At 39.0% G+C, this 16,670-nt stretch overlaps 1 protein-coding gene across 8 annotated transcripts in view; it reads left to right on the forward strand.

The window, feature by feature from the left end:
- The window catches only part of MYO9A (myosin IXA), a 300,731-nt gene that overhangs the window by 255,649 nt on the left and 28,412 nt on the right, over positions 1-16,670 (forward strand). For all 8 annotated transcript variants that reach the window (XM_030930260.1, XM_030930262.1, XM_030930261.1 and 5 more), the window contains 3 exons: positions 12,544-12,736; positions 14,869-14,997; positions 15,758-15,863. In XM_030930260.1, coding sequence (XP_030786120.1) covers positions 12,544-12,736; positions 14,869-14,997; positions 15,758-15,863 — 428 coding nt within the window. The remainder of the gene's footprint in view (positions 1-12,543; positions 12,737-14,868; positions 14,998-15,757; positions 15,864-16,670) is intronic.

Below are 16,670 nucleotides of genomic sequence, written 5' to 3' on the forward strand. Positions count from 1 at the left end.
GGTGTACTTTAAGGCAAGAAGCATCACTTCAAATAAAGGTGTATCATAATGAAGGGTCAAACCATCAGGGAAATATAAAAATTCTAACATTATAAGCCTCTAATATTTAGTTTCAGTATCTGGAAGACAAATTTGGAAGGATACAAGTGATTAGAAAAATTTGATGTAATTGGCATATATTAAACTCTATGTCCTACAACTGCTAAATGCACATTCTTTTCCAGTGCATGTGAAACATTTGATAAAATTAATCATGTGCTGAACCATGGAGCTAGTCCCTGTAAATTTCAATGGATTGAAAATATCGGTAGTATGTTCTTTGACCACAGTGGAATTGAGCTGTAAATGAGCAAAAAGATAAGTGGACAATTCTCAATGTTTAGAAATTAAGCAGCATATTTCTAAATTACAATAAAAGTGGTAAAACATTATGAACTAAATGGTAATGAGTATAACAAAATATATGGAGTACAGTTGAAATTATTCTAAAAGAAAAACTTACGCTTTTAAGTGCATACATTAGAAAGTGAGCAGGTTTGGAAATGATCTTAACTTTCATCTCAAGAAGGTAGGAAAAACCTCCAAAAACTCAAGACAGTGGAAGGAAGACAATAATAAAGAAATAAATGAAATCGAGATCATTTGTACAGTAGAGGAAAATCTATAATGCCAAATTTTGGCTCCTGGAAAAGAATTAAAAAAATAAGTAAGCAAGAAACAATAATCAAGAAAACAAATTTTTTTCAAAAGCAGAAATTGTCAATATCAAGAATAAAAATGTGGATATCACTGCAGATACTACACAGATTAAAAGGATACCCCGAGGCAGGTGGATCACAAAGTCAGGAGATCGAGACCATCCTGGCTAACCACAGTGAAACCCCATCTCTACTAAAACACAAAAAATTAGCCAGACATGGTGGCATGCGCCTGTACTCCCAGCTACTCGGGAGGCTGAGGCAGGAGAATCACTTGAACCTGGGAGGCAAAGGTTGCAGTGAGCCGAGATTGCGCCATTGCACTCCAGCCTGAGCGAAGGAGCAAGACTCCTTCTTTTTTTAAAAAAAAAAAAAAAAAAAGGCTGTTATGGATAAATCGATACCAATAAATTTGATAATTAAGATCAATTGGACAAACTCCTTTGAAAACACAACTCAGTTAAACTAACTCAAGAAGTAAGAAATCTGACTAAGATCTATTAAAATAAAAATTGTAGTTTAAAACCTCACAAAGACATCTCCAGGCCCATTTCACCATTGAATACTTCCACATATTTAAGGAAGCAATAACACAAATCTTTTTATAAACTCTTTCAGAGAAATGGTAAAAGAATGTATCATAACTTTTTTTCCCAACTTGGCTTATGAGAACAGAGAAACCTTCAAGTCAAACATAAAGGATACTGTAATAACAGAAAATTGCAAGTCATATCTCATAAGCATAGATGTAAAAGTCTTAAACAAAATATTAGTACGTTGAATCCAGTGATCTATAAAAATGATAATACCTCATTCCATAAATGCAAGGTTGATTTACCATTCAAAAATTAATGAATGATTTACTACATTGTACAAATAAAAGAATAATCATCTCAATAAATACAGGAAAAGTATTGGGTAAAATTCAAAACTCATTCATTATTCAAAAAATCACAGAAGATATATATATATATGGATGGATGTATATGTATATATAGAGAGCTTGGATCTAAAATACATAAAAAGCATCCACAGATCAGTAGCAAAGACAATTTTCATCTCTGTAAAAAACTGAGCAAATGTACTTCACAAAAGTGGATTTCTCTTTTCTTTTCTTTTCCTTTTTTTTTTTTTTTTTTTGAGACAGGTTGTCCAGGCTGGAGTGTAATGGTATAATCTTGGCTCAAGCCAGGCGCGGTGGCTCAAGCCTGTAATCCCAGCACTTTGGGAGGCCGAGACGGGCGGATCACGAGGTCAGGAGATCGAGACCATCCTGGCTAACCTGGTGAAACCCCGTCTCTACTAAAAAATACAAAAAGTAGCCGGACGAGGTGGTGGGCGCCTGTAGTCCCAGCTACTCGGGAGGCTGAGGCAGGCGTAAACCCGGGAGGTGGAGCTTGCAGTGAGCTGAGATCCAGCCACTGCACTCCAGCCTGGGCGACAGAGTGAGACTCCGTCTCAAAAAAAATATTAATAATAATCTTGACTACCCGAGCTCAAGTGATCCTCCTACCTCAGCCTCCTCAGTTGCTGGGACTACATGTGTGCACCACCATGCCTAGCTAATTTTTTTGTATTCTTAGTAGAAACAGAGTTTTACCATGTTGCTCAGGCTAGACTTGAACTTCTGGGCTCAAGCAATCTGTCTCCCTAGGCCTCCCAAAGTGTTGGGATTACTACAGTCATGAGCCACTATGCCTGGCCAAAACTGGATTTCTACATAACCAAAAACATACAAAAAGGTCTCCAGCGTCACCAATCATCAGGAACATGCAAATTAAAACACAGTGAGAGATATCATATACTCATTTGAATGACGAAAATGGAAAACAAAACTTTTAATACATTGCTGGTAGGAGTGTAGGTTGGCCAATACACTCTTTAAATTATTTCGTAGTATCTATCAAACCTTTTAAGCATAAGCATTTCTCATGACTCAGCAATACCCCTGCAAGACATGGACCCAACAGATATATGTATGTGTTTGTGCCAAAGCACAATATCAACATTATATGAAACATACCGAAACTTAGAAGAAACGTGTCTGTTATCAGTAGAATGAATATATAAAATATGCTGTCTTTATATAATGGAATAAAGTCTAGTAATGAGATTAAACTATTGACACTCATGCAGAAGATGGGTGATTTCTGCATTTCCAACTGACGTACCTGGTTCCTCTCATTAGGACTGGCTGGACAGTGGGTGCAGCCCACGGAGGGCGAGCCGAAGCAGGGCAGGGCATCGCCTCACCCAGGAAGCACAAGGGGTTGGGGAATTTCCCTTTCCTAGCCAAGGGAAAGAAACCGTTACAGACTGTACCTGGAAAAACAGGACACTTCCACCCAAATACTGTGTTTTTCACACAGTCTTAGCAACCAGCAGACCAGGAGATTCTCTCCCGTGCCTGGCTTGGCAGGTTCCACACCCACGGAACCTTGTTCACTGCTAGCACAGCAGTGGGAGATAGACCTGTGAGGCTGCAACCTGGCAGGGGGAGGGGCGTCTGCCATTGCTGAGGCTTGAGTAGGTAAACAAAGTGGCCAGGAAGCTCAAACTGGGTGGAGCCCTCCACAACTCAGCAAGGCCTACTGCCTCTAGACTCCACCTCTGTGGGCAGGGCATAGCTAAACAGATGGCAGCAGAAACTTCTGCAGACTTAAACGTTCCTGTCTGACTGCTCTGAAGAGAGCAGTGGTTCTCCCAGCATGGTGTTTGAGCTCTGAGAACGGACAGACTGCCTCCTCAAGTGGGTCCCTGGCTCCTGTGTAGCCTAACTGGGACACACCTTCCAGTAGGAGCCGACAGACACTTCATACAGGCGGGTGCCTCTCTGGGTCGAAGCTTCCAGAGGAAGGATTAGGCAGCAATATTTGCTGTTCTGCAATATTTGCTGTTCTGCAGCCTCTGCTGGTGATACCCAGGCAAACAGGGTCTGGAGTGGACCTCCAGCAAATTCCAACAGACCTGTAGCTGAGGGACCTGTTAGAAGGAAAACTAACAAATGGAAAGGAATATCATCAACATTAACAAAAACAAAATCCACACCAAAACCCCATCAGTAGGTGACCAACATCAAAGACCAAAGGCAGATAAAACCACAAAGATAAGGAGAAACCAGACCAGAAAAGTTGAAAAGTCTAAAAACCAGAGCACCTCTTCTCTTCCAAAGGATTGCAGCTCCTCGCCAGCAACAGAACAAAGCTAGATGGAGAATGACTTTAACAAGTTGACAGAAGTAGACTTCAGAAGGTCAGTAATAACAAAATTCTCCGAACTAAAGGATCGTGTTCTGACCCATCACAAGGAAGCTAAAAACCTTGAAAAAAGGTTAGACGAGTGGCTAACTAGAATAAATAGGGTAGAGAAGACCTTAAATGACCTGATGGAGCTGAAAACCATGGCACGAGAACTTCGTGACGCATGCACAAGCTTCAATAACTGATTCGATCAAGTAGAAGAAAGGATATCAGTGATTGCAGATCAAATTAATGAAATAAAGCGAGAAGACAAGATTAGAGAAAACAGAATGAAAAGAAAGGAACAAAGCCTCCAAGAAAGATGGGACTATGTGAAAAGACCAAATCTACATTTGGTGTACTGAAAGCAACGGGGAGAATGGAACCAAGTTGGAAAACACTCTTCAGAATGTTTTACAGGAGAACTTCCCCATCCTAGCAAGGCAGGCCAACATTCAAATTCAGGAAATATGGAGAACACCACAAAGATACTCCTCAAGAAGAGCAACCCCAAGACACGTAATTGTCAGATTCACTAAGGTTGAAATGAAGGAAAGAGTATTAAGGGCAGCCAGAGAGAAAGGTTGGGTTACCCACAAAGGGAATCCCATCAGACTAACAGCAGATCTCTCTGCATAAACCCTACAAGCCAGAAAGAAGAGAGTGGGGGCCAATATTCAACATTCTTAAAGAAAAGAATTTTCAACCCAGAATTTCATATCCAGCCAAACTAAGCTTCAAAAGTGAAGGAGAAATAAAATCCTTTACAGACAAGCAAATGCTGAGGGATTTTGTCACCACCAGGCCTGCCTTACAAGAGCTCCTAAAGGAAGCACTAAACATGGAAAGGAATAAGTGATACCAGCCACTGCAAAAACATGCCAAACTGTAAAGACCATCAATGCTATGAAGAAACTGCATCAATTAACAGACAAAATAACCAACTAACATCATAATGACAGGATCAAATTCACACATAACAATATTAACCTTAAATGTAAACGGGCTAAATGCCCCAATTAAAAGACACAGACTGGCAAACTAGATACAGTCAAGACCCATCAGTGTGCTGTATTCAGGAGACCCATCTCATGTGCAGAGACACACATAGGCTCAAAATAAAGGGATGGAGGAAGATCTGCCAAGCAAATGGAAACCAAAAAAAAAAAAAAAAAAAAAGCAGGGGTTGCAATCCTAGTCTCTGATAAAACAGACTTTAAGCCAACAAAGATCAAAAGAGACAAAGAAGGCCATTACATAATGGTAAAGGGATTAATTCAACAAGGAGAGCTAACTATCCTAAATATATATGCACCCAGTACAGGAGCACCCAGATTCATAAAGCAAGTCCTAAGAGACCTAAAAAGAGACTTAGACTCCCACACAATAATAATTGGAGACTTTAACACCACACTGTCAGTATTAGATCAACGAGACAGAAGGTTAACAAAGAATATCCAGGACTTGAACTCAGCTCTGCACCAAGTGGACCTAATAGACATCTACAGAACTCTCCACCCCAAATCAACAGAATATACATTCTTCTCAGCACCACATTGCACTTATTCTAAAATTGACCACATAGTTGGAAGTAAAACACTCCTCAGCAAATGTAAAATAACAGAAATCACAACAAACTGTTGATCAAGTTAGAACTCAGGATTAAGAAACTCACTCAAAACCACACAACTACATGGAAACGGAACAACCTACTCCTGAATGACTACTGGGTAAAGAACGAAATGAAGGAAGAAATAAAAGTGTTCTTTGAAACCAATGAGAACAAAGACACAATGTACCAGAATCTCTGAGACACATTTAAAGCAGTATGTAGAGGGAAATTTATAGCACTAAATGCCCACAGGAGAAAGCAGGAATATTCTAAAATCGACACCCTAACATCACAATTAAAAGAACTAGAGGGCCGGGTGCAGTGGCTCAAGCCTGTAATCCCAGCACTTTGGGAGGCCGAGACGGGCGGATCACGAGGTCAGGAGATCGAGACCATCCTGGCTAACACGGTGAAACCCCGTCTCTACTAAAAAATACAAAAAACTAGCTGGGCAAGGTGGCGGGCGCCTGTAGTCCCAGCTACTCGGGAGGCTGAGGCAGGAGAATGGCGTGAACCCGGGAGGCGGAGCTTGCAGTGAGCTGAGATCCGGCCACTGCAGTCCAGCCTGGGCGACAGAGCGAGACTCCGTCTCAAAAAAAAAAAAAAAAAAAAAGAACTAGAGAAGCAAGAGCAGACAAATTCAAAAGCTAGCAGAAGGCACAAAATAACTAATATTAGAGCAGAACTGAAGGAGATAGAGACACAAAAAAACCTTGAAAAAAATCATTGAATCGAGGAGCTGATTTTTTGGAAAGATCAACAAAATTGATAGATCGCTAGCAAGACTAATAAGAAAAGAGAGAAGAATCAAATAGATGCAATAAAAAATGATACAGGGGTATCACCACCTATCCCACAGAAGTGCAGACTACCATCAGAGAATACTATAAACACCTCTATGCAAACGACCTAGAAAATCTAGAAGAAATGGGCAAATTCCTGGATACATACACCCTCCCAAGACTAAACCAGGAGGAAGTTGAATCTCTGAATAGACCAATAACAGGCTCTGAAATTGAGGCAATCATTAATAGCCTACCAACCAAAAAATTTCCCAGACCAGACGGATTCACAGCCAAATTCTACCAGAGGTACAAAGAGGGGCTGGTACCATTCCTTCCTCCCTAACTCATTTTATGAGACCAGCATCATCCTGATACCAAAGCCTGGCAGAGACACAACAAGAAAAAGAGAATTTGAGACCAATATCCCTGATGAACATCGATGCAAAAATCCTTAATAAAATACAGGCAAGCTGAATCCAGCAGCACATCAAAAAGCTTACTCACCATGATCAAGTTGGCTTCATCCCTGGGATGCAAGGCTGGTTCATTATATGCAAATCAATAAATGTAATTCATCACATAAACAGAATCAAAGACAAAAACCACATGATTATCTCAATAAATGCAGAAAAGGCCTTTGACAAAATTCAACAGCCCTTCGTGCTAAATCTCTCAATAACCTAGGTATTGATGGAACATATCTCAAAATAATAAGAGCTGTTTATGACAAAGCCAATATCATACTGAATGGGCAAAAGCTGGAAGCATTCCCTTTGCAAACCGGCACAAGACAGGGATGCCCTCTCTCACCACTCCTTTTCGACATAGTGTTGGAATTTTTGGCCAGCGCAGTCAGGCAAGAGAAAGAAATAAAGGGCATTCAATTAGGAAAAGAGGAAGTCACGTTGTCCCTGTTCGCAGATGACATGATTGTATATTTAGAAAACTCCATCATCTCAGCCCCAAATCTTAAGCTGATAAACAACTTCAGCAATGTCTCAGGATACAAGAATCAATGTGCAAAAATCACAAGCTTTCCTATACACCAATAACAGACAGAGAGCCAAATCATGAGTGAACTCCCATTCACAATTGCTACAAAGAGAATAAAATACCTAGGAAACCAACTTACAAGGGATGTGAAGGACCTCTTCAAGGAGAACTACAAACCACTGCTCAAGGAAATAAAAGAGGACACAAACAAATGGAAGAACATTCCATGCTCATGGATAGGAAGAATCAATATTGTGAAAATGGCCATACTGCCCAAGATAATTTATAGATTCAGTGCTATCCCCTTCAGGCTACCAATGACTTTCTTCACAGAATTGGAAAAAACTACCTTAAAGTTCATATGGAACCAAAAAGGAGCTCGCATAGCCAAGACAATCCTAAGCAAAAGGAACAAAGCTGGAGGCATCACACTACCTGACTTCAAACTATACTATAAGGCTACAGTAACCAAAACAGCATGGTACTGGTATCAAAACACATATATAGACCAATGGAACAGAACAGTGGCCACAGAAATAACACCACACATCTACAACCATCTGATCTTTGACAAACCTGACAAAAACAAGAAATGAGGAAAGGATTCCCTATTTAATAAATGGTGCTGGGAAAACTGGCTAGCCACATGTAGAAAGCTGAAACTGGATCCCTTCCTTACACCTTAAACAAAAATTAATTCAAGATGGATTAAAGACTTAAATGTTAGACCTAAAACCATAAAAACCCTAGAAGAAAACCTAGGCAATACCATTCAGGACATATGCATGGGCAACGACTTCATGACTAAAACACCAAAAGCAATGGCAACAAAAGCCAAAATAGACAAATGGGGTCTAATTAAACTAAAGAGTGTCTGCAGAGCAAAATAAATTACCATCAGAGTGAACAGGCAGCCTACAGAATGGGAGAAAATTTTTGCAATCTACTCATCTGACAAAGGGCTCATACCCAGAATCTACAAAGAACTTAAATTTACAAGAAAAAAACCTCATCAAAAAGTAGGCAAAGGATATGCACAGACAGTTCTCAAAAGAAGCCATTTATGCAGCCAACAGACACGTGAAAAAATGCTCATCATCACTGGTCATCAGAGAAATGCAAATCAAAACCACAATGAGATACTATCTCATGCCAGTTAGAATGGCAATCATTAAAAAGTCAGGAAACAAAAGATGCTGGCTGGAGAGGATGTGGAGAAATAGGAATGCTTTTACACTGTTGATGAGCATGTAAATTAGTTCAACCATTGTGGAAAACAGTGTGGCAGTTCCTCAAGGATCTAGAACTAGACATTCCATTTGACCCAGCGACCCCTTTCCTGGGTATATACCCAGAGGATTATAAATCATGCTACTATAAAGACCATGCATACATTTGTTTGTTGTGGCACTACTCATAATAGCAAAGACTTGGAACCAACCCAAATGTCCATCAGTGATAGACTGGATTAAGAAGATGTGGCACATATACATCATGGAATACTATGCAGCCATAAAGAAAGGATTTATTCATGTCCTTTGCAGGGACGTGGATGAAGCTGGAAACCATCATTCTCAGCAAACTATCACAAGGACAGAAAACCAAACACTGCATGTTCTCACTCACAGGTGGGAATTGAACAATGAGAACACTTGGACACAGGGTTGGGAAAATCACACACCGGGGCCTGTCAGAGGGTGGGGGCCTGGGAGAGGGATAGCATTAGGAGAAATACCTAATGTAAATGATGAGTTGATGGGTGCAGCAAACCAACATGGCACATGTATACCTATGTAATAAACCTGCACGTTCTGCATATGTACCCTAGAACTTATAATAAAAAAAATCTATTAAACAATTTTCATTAAAGCCTTAAAATCAAATCTTGACCCTAGGTATTCAAAAGAAAGTCAGAAGTTAAATCAATTAAAAATTATCAGTTGTATGTCATAGAGCAAATTAGAACAGGTGCAAAATTAATATATTTGTATTATTAATTACCTAGGTATTGTATTCTAACTTGCTTTGCATCGTTTTCATACTGTTATGTTTACATGTACTTTTATGTACTTTTACATATCAATAATATTAATGTAAAAAGTGCAAAAGAAAAAAATTTATTGATGCAAACATAATGTTGACTGAAAGTTAGAGACAAAAGAGTACATTTAAACAAAGTTCAAAAATAGATTAAACTAACTCTAGGTGCACATACTATGTTTTTCCATTCACATAACATCCAAAAGCAGGTAAAACTGATTTTTAGTGACAGAAGTACAGATACTGGTTATTTGTGAAGGGTAAAGGGCATGGTGGCTGGAAGAGACCTAGGGGAATTTTAAACTGTTGGTAATATTTGTTTCTTAATTTGGGTCTTTGTGAAAATGCTTTAAGCTGTAACTTGCAATGTGTGTATGTCATAGCTCCATAAAGATTTTATTTAAAATACTCATGAAGTTAGTTTAAATGAAAAATAACTATGAAACAAAAACTATTAAAATATATTTTTAGAAAAGTACTCAGAATTAAATTTTTTTCCATTGAAAAAAGTAAAATGAATTTGTCTCTTCATTTCAAGAAATAGAATATTCTAGCATGTTTGCTTTAGATTAGTTTCAAATCAAATATTTTAAAAGTTTTTGTTTAATACCTAAAAATATTTTGTTATTTTGCTTTCACAAGTTATAACATTTCTAATACCATAGGAATTTAAATAAACAGAATATGTATTTACACATCTGTGTCCCAGCATTAGGAAAACATTTGGCTAAAATTTAATCATTACAGCAAGCCTTATTCTATTCTATTTCTATAATAATTTTTTCAGTATTTGACATATACCAGGTTGTCATGCTGTGTATGTTCAACTTAATCTTTACAACAACCTCTGAAGTAGAAAGGAGGTATTTCTGTTGCAAATGTGAATAACCTAGCCAAGTTCACATAGTGACAAGGCAAAACTTTTAATATACATCCTCTAAATATTCCAAGATTGTGTCCATTCTGCCTCAGACTTGGAAATGCTTTTCAGAGATGTTGTCTCTGAAATTTAACATATGTCAAAATAGACATGAAATTAATGCTCTAAGAATTAAGTGCTGGGATGCAGAGTATGTAGATACATTAATGATGCAAAATAATCCTGATAATACTGATACAAACTAATAAACTGATTATGCCATCCCTTATTTAAAATTATCTGGTGGCTTCCTTTCCGTAGCTACTTTGCTCTGCCCAACTTTGTAGTTTTTTATTTCCTGTGTCTAAAAGATCCTGCTTTCTTTACTTATCTATTACTTGCTTTCCAACACTAAGGTTTAACATCAGGTCTTTTCAAGATCATTAGTTGTTTGTTATCCAGCCCAGTCTTTCCTGATCTAGCTATCTCTCTTCTGTGGTTCCATAATACTTAATAAATCTATTTATAATTTTACTTATCTTCACACACTAACTCTTTTTCTTTTGAGACAGTTTTGCTCTTGTCACCCAGGCTGGAGTACAGTGGCGCGATCTTGGCTCACTGCAATCCTGCTTCCTGTGTTCAAGTGATTCTCCTGCCTCAGCCTCCTGAGTAGCTGGGATTACAGCCACCTGCTACCATGCCTGGCTAATTTTTATATTTTTGGTAGAGATGGGGTTTCACCATATGGGCCAGGCTGGTCTTGAACTCCTGACCTTAGGTGATCCACCTGCCTCGGCCTCCCAAAATGCTGGAATTACAGGTGTGAGCAGTGGCTCTGGGCCTAACACTACTAGTCTTAAGCAGAAGGCCTTGATTTTGTTTTCTTGGTACCTAACACGTAAATGACAAATTTATGAATGTAAGGCTGGAAAGTAGAAATTAGAATCAGTTCAAGTAAGTTCTTGAGTATGAGACTCAAGAATGTTTGCACTTTAGTTTGCTATATACTAATTAGCCACTAAAGGTTTTTGAGGATAATAAAACAGATTATATATACTATAGAATATTTTAAAAGGGGAAATATGAATATGGGGAAAACTGGCCAAGAAACTGTTGAAGTAGTCTAATTGGTTAGTGATACAGTTTTGAGCTGAGGTGATGACACTTACAAAGGAAAAAATAGAGACGATGAACTGATTGACTTGGCAACTGGTTGGATGCAGGTTAAAGAAGAAAATGGAATATACAGTTAGGGAAGGACAATGGTGCAGGAGAAGGAAAGACAGATTTGTGAAACAATTTTCAGTCTCAAAGATAATTCCTGCCATTTTTCTTTTCAGTGAATTACTTCAAATAGTCCTAAGGGTAAGCTGTTCTGTTGCAGTCACATAGGATATAAAGTAACCTATAGGTTAATAAAGTATGATATTGGCCGGACGCAGTGGCTCACACCTGTAATCCCAGCACTTTGGGAGGCCAAGGCGGGCAGATCGCTTGAGGACAGGAGTTTGAGACCAGCCTGGCCAACATGATGAAACCCCGTGTGTACTAAAACTACAAATATCAGCTGGGCGTGGTGGCATGCACCTGTAGTCCCAGCTACTCGGGAGGCTGACGCATGAGAATCGCTGGAACCTGGGAAGCGGAGGTTGCAGTGAGTTGAGATCGCATCATTGCACTCCAGCCTGGGTGACAGAGAGAGACTCTGTCTTAAATAAATAAATAAATAAATAAATAAATAAATAAATAAATAAATGAATAAATAAAGTATGATATCAGATACACTCTTCAAGTCAATACAGAAGAGCTATAACAGTAGTCATGGGCTGATCTGTGTGTTCCTCTACCTTTAATTATGAAATCATTTTTCAGTTAAACTTCCATAAAGTTTATATAAACATCAAAGCATTCTTATGCTTAAGAACTTGCTGACTCTTATTCTTATCAAAGCAGTAGACTTTCTAGTGGTATCTGGTAGGTGGTCAAGCTGTTTGCATATAAAATCCAACCCTTTCCCCCACACCCAAATCCCAGCTTTGCTCTTGAAGCAATTTTTTGACAGGAGAAGCTGTAGCCCTTTGCCATTGCCTTCATTCTTCACTCCATTATTTTCTTTTGGAGATTCTGGTGGAAAAGGATTGAAACTAATCTCACTTATTTATACTTAGTTAAACATAATTCCCTTTCTCCCAGCTCTTCTAACTATGCTCATCAAACTTTAGAGAAATAAAAAGTAGCTCCTGGTAAAGAATTGGTTAAACATGTTTCAAGATGTTTGAATGCATTTGGAAACTAAAAATTATCTTTCATTTAGTATGATCCAGAGCTGTCATCTCGACAATTTGGGGTTGAACTGTCCCGTTTGACCAGCGAAGACCGAACTGTTCCTTTAGTGGTGGAAAAGCTCATAAACTACATTGAAATGCATGGACTGTATACAGAAGGTATTTATCGAAAGTCTGGTTCGACTAATAAAATCAAGGAGCTTCGACAGGGTCTAGATACAGGTAAGATAGTGCCCTCTAAATCATAATGAAATACTTTTATTTAAATAGGTCATTTCATGCTCTTCAAGTTTTCATTACATGTCGATCCTTTCCTTAGCAGCTGGAAGAATGCGTTCTTTTCTGTGGCGCTTTGTTATCATTTTTTGGCTTTCTAAAGAGTGTTTGGTTTCATTTGGTCAATTCAGCAGACATATATTGAGCATATAATTTGCACTTGAGACAGATCTCATTTAATTTTTGTAATAATTCAGTAAGATTGTGATACCTCTGATTGACAAAGAAGAAAACTAAGGTACAGGGAAATTAAATAATGAGCTGCTGATGATGATGCAAGGTACTATACTAATGTTTTTATAATATTCACAACAATCCTGTGAATTAGGGATATTATTATCCCCATTTACAGAAAAAGGAACTGAGGCTTACAGAGGATCTTGCCCAAAGACTCATCACCAATAAGTGACCAAATTGGAGTTAACCCCAGATCTTCTGAATTCATAATCTATTTCCTCTTTCTCTTTATGATTCTGACTCCAAGGGGTACTCTTTCCTGTGTATCATCTTGCCTGCCTACATTGATGACAGTTACTCAAACTGATAGTGAGTTGAGCATGTATCTTTGTAGAGCTGTAGTTTTAGTACTGGAATTCATGCTGGGGGTTGACTTTGGTTTCATTCTCAACTTCTACACTTTAGCACTGTTGGGAAGGAATAGATCTTTTTGAACCAAACAGAGTACAAAGTGTGTCCTTGTGTGGCCAAGAACCTATGTACAGTGCTGTTTCTTATGAACAAATCAATGAGAAATGAATTGACTATGAAAATAATAACAACGACTGATAAGACTCTGTCTTACCAGTTCCGTCTACAAGAAGGTTCCGTCTACAAGAGACTTGGTCTACTTTAGTTTACAGGCAGTTACTGACTTTGTCTCTGATACCTTGAAATAGCACAAGTGAAAATCAATCATCCCGAATCTTCGCAGTCATCGAATCTGTATAACCTTAGGGAGTTTATAAGTGAAATGGGTAAACGTGTTTTCTTTACATTTTCTAAGCTCAATTATCACTGTCCTTTTATCTCTAAGAATTACTTAAAATCAGCCTTACTTTCAGAAAACGTCCTGTATGCTTTTTATCGTTTGTCATGTAAAACATTGCTACTCAAAGTGTGGTCTGAGGACAAAGGCATAGCAAGAGAAATACAGAAATTGAGAGCAAGCATGTAGAGACGTTTATAGCAGTTTAACAATACTTCAGCATCAAAATATTTTATTCATTTGTTTGTTTATTTATTTATTTATTTATTTATTTAGAGACAGTTGCTCTGTTGCCCAGGCTGTAGTACAATGGTGCAACCTTGGCTCACTGCAACCTCTGTCTCCCGAGTTCAGGCAATTCTGCCTCAGCCTCCCAAGTAGCTGGGATTACAGGCGTGTGCCACCACACCCAGCTAATTATTATATTTTTAGTAGAGACAGCTCTCACCATGTTGGCCAGGCTGCTTTCTGTCTCCTGACCTCAAGTGATCTGCCCATCTCAGCCTCCCAAAGTGCTGGGATTACAGGCGTGAGCCACCGCGCCTGGCCATGATCTTTTATTTTACACACTTCACTCCACAACAGATTTAGAAAACAAATCAACAAGACGTATTCTTTCACCACAGTTAGAAGCACAGTTCCAAAGCATGGAATTACATTGTGGAAAATAGGTTAGTCAGTTTGATTAAGAAACATGAAGCCGGCCAGGCATGGTGGCTCACGCCTGGAATCCCTCCACTTTGGGAGGCCGAGGCAGGTGGATCACCTGAGGTTGGGAGTTTGAGACCAGCCTGACCAACATGGAGAAACCCCATCTCTACTAAAAATACAAAATTAGCCAGGCGTGGCGGCACATGCCTGTAATCCCAACTACTCGGGAGGCTGAGGCAGGAGAATCACTTGAATTCGGGAGGCAGAGGTGGGGAGCCAAGATCACAACATTGCACTCCAGCCTGGACAGCAAGAGCGAAACTCCATCTCAAAAAAAAAAGAAACATGAAGCCTTCCTTTAATGATGATAGTTAATAAAGTGAATTATTTGAATCTCTTTGCGTGTTTTGGCTTCGTTAATCTAACTCTTGTCTCTAAATAGATGCTGAGAATGTAAATCTAGATGACTATAACATACACGTCATTGCAAGTGTATTCAAACAATGGCTTCGAGATTTGCCGAATCCTCTCATGACCTTTGAACTCTATGAGGAATTTCTTCGAGCTATGGGTAAGCATAGGCTTCCTGGGTTAGAGAGAAGGCCTGTAGTTGGGGAAGAAATGCCATCTTCAAGCTGTCTTCTAGTGGTTTAATTATTATAGATCTAAAGGTAAACTTTTGACAGTGAATACAAAACTGCCAGTATACTGTCACCTATTCAAATGTTGACTTTTTAGAGACTCATCAAAATGTTAGTGTCCTAAAAATGTTCTGAGTGAGCCACTTGGTTGCTTCTTACAAAGAAATTGAAAGACTGGGGTTATAAAACAGATTAAAATATTAAAAATAAGAGTTTTAAGATTAGGCTTATGTTCATTTAAATTGGAAATCTAGGCAAGAACTATGTGTAAAGCTGGCTGTTTTATGCCAAGCCTAACAGGTTTCAGAGTGTAGTTTCTCAGTGCTATAGGTGCATAGGATATTGATAAAGGCCTTTCTAGAGGTATTTAGGCCCTGAGGATTCATAAATTATGTTGAATTTAATGGGAAATCAATCTGCTACACACTGACTGAAAAACTAGAACATCTCTATCCCCTTGCTGTTATTAAGGATTACTGTGATACAGGTTCAAACTAAGGAGACTTTATGAATACAGAACTCAAGCTAAAGGAGTTAAATAGGTACTTTGAGTTGCTCTTCTCCAGCCTTACAGGTACAACTACTCCTGAAACTCTATAGCCAGCCTCCTTTGCTTCATAGTGTCTGGGAGGAAGATACATTGTATAAGAGGGGATATTTAGTCTTAGTTTCTGCTCTTAATGTTTTTAGGCCTTCAGGAGAGGAAGGAGACAATCCGTGGTGTATACTCTGTGATTGATCAACTCTCTCGAACTCATCTCAATACACTGGAACGCCTCATCTTTCATCTAGTCAGGTAACTTTAAGAAGCAAGGAAACGATTTTTAATAGTTTCTCTTGGATTATTTTACATAGATAAGGAATTTCTCCTTTGAAAAACTGACAGTTATTTATATTTTTTCTTCTATTTATAAAGTCAGTGTCTCAAACAGGTGGTTAGGATACCTTGGAGCAGAAATCTTCAGCTGAGCTGGAATGCATGGCAGTTGCTTTTCTGCCCTTGTTTGAACCATGTAGCAGCTTCAGCCTCATGGTGGCACTGTGTAGTTTAGCCTGTTTTCTAACAGCTGAACTAGAAAGGATATATAATCTACTGAAATGACCTAATTCATATGAGGGGTTCAGATCATTCTCAGAAATTAACTGACCAAAGAGGCGTCAGGAGTAGTGTGTGTTCCCCTGTGTGTAAATATCAGCAGTAGTTGAGAAGAAAACCATCTTTATTTGTGGTTAAAGCTTCTACTCTGCATTCTTTTGTTGTTGTTGTTGTTGAGACACAGTTTCACTCTGTCACCCAGGCTGGAGTGCAGTCTCAGCTCACTGCAACCTCCGCCTCCCCAGTTCAAGTGATTCTCCTGCCTCAGCCCCCTACATAGCTGGGATTACAGGTGTGCACCACCACACCTGGCTAATTTTTGTATTGTTAATGGAGACAAGGTTTTGCCATGTTGGCTAAGCTTGTCTCAAACTCCTGGCCTCAAGTAATCTGCCCACATCGGCCTCCCAAAGTGCTGGATTACAAGTGTGAGCCACCGTGCTTGGCTGATTCTGCATTCTTCGGACTTGTTCATCTAGTGATCTTGGCCTTGAGCAGGTAGGTCCC

The sequence above is a fragment of the Rhinopithecus roxellana genome, chromosome 5 (assembly GCF_007565055.1).
Source record: "Rhinopithecus roxellana isolate Shanxi Qingling chromosome 5, ASM756505v1, whole genome shotgun sequence".
Classification (NCBI taxonomy): domain Eukaryota; kingdom Metazoa; phylum Chordata; class Mammalia; order Primates; family Cercopithecidae; genus Rhinopithecus; species Rhinopithecus roxellana.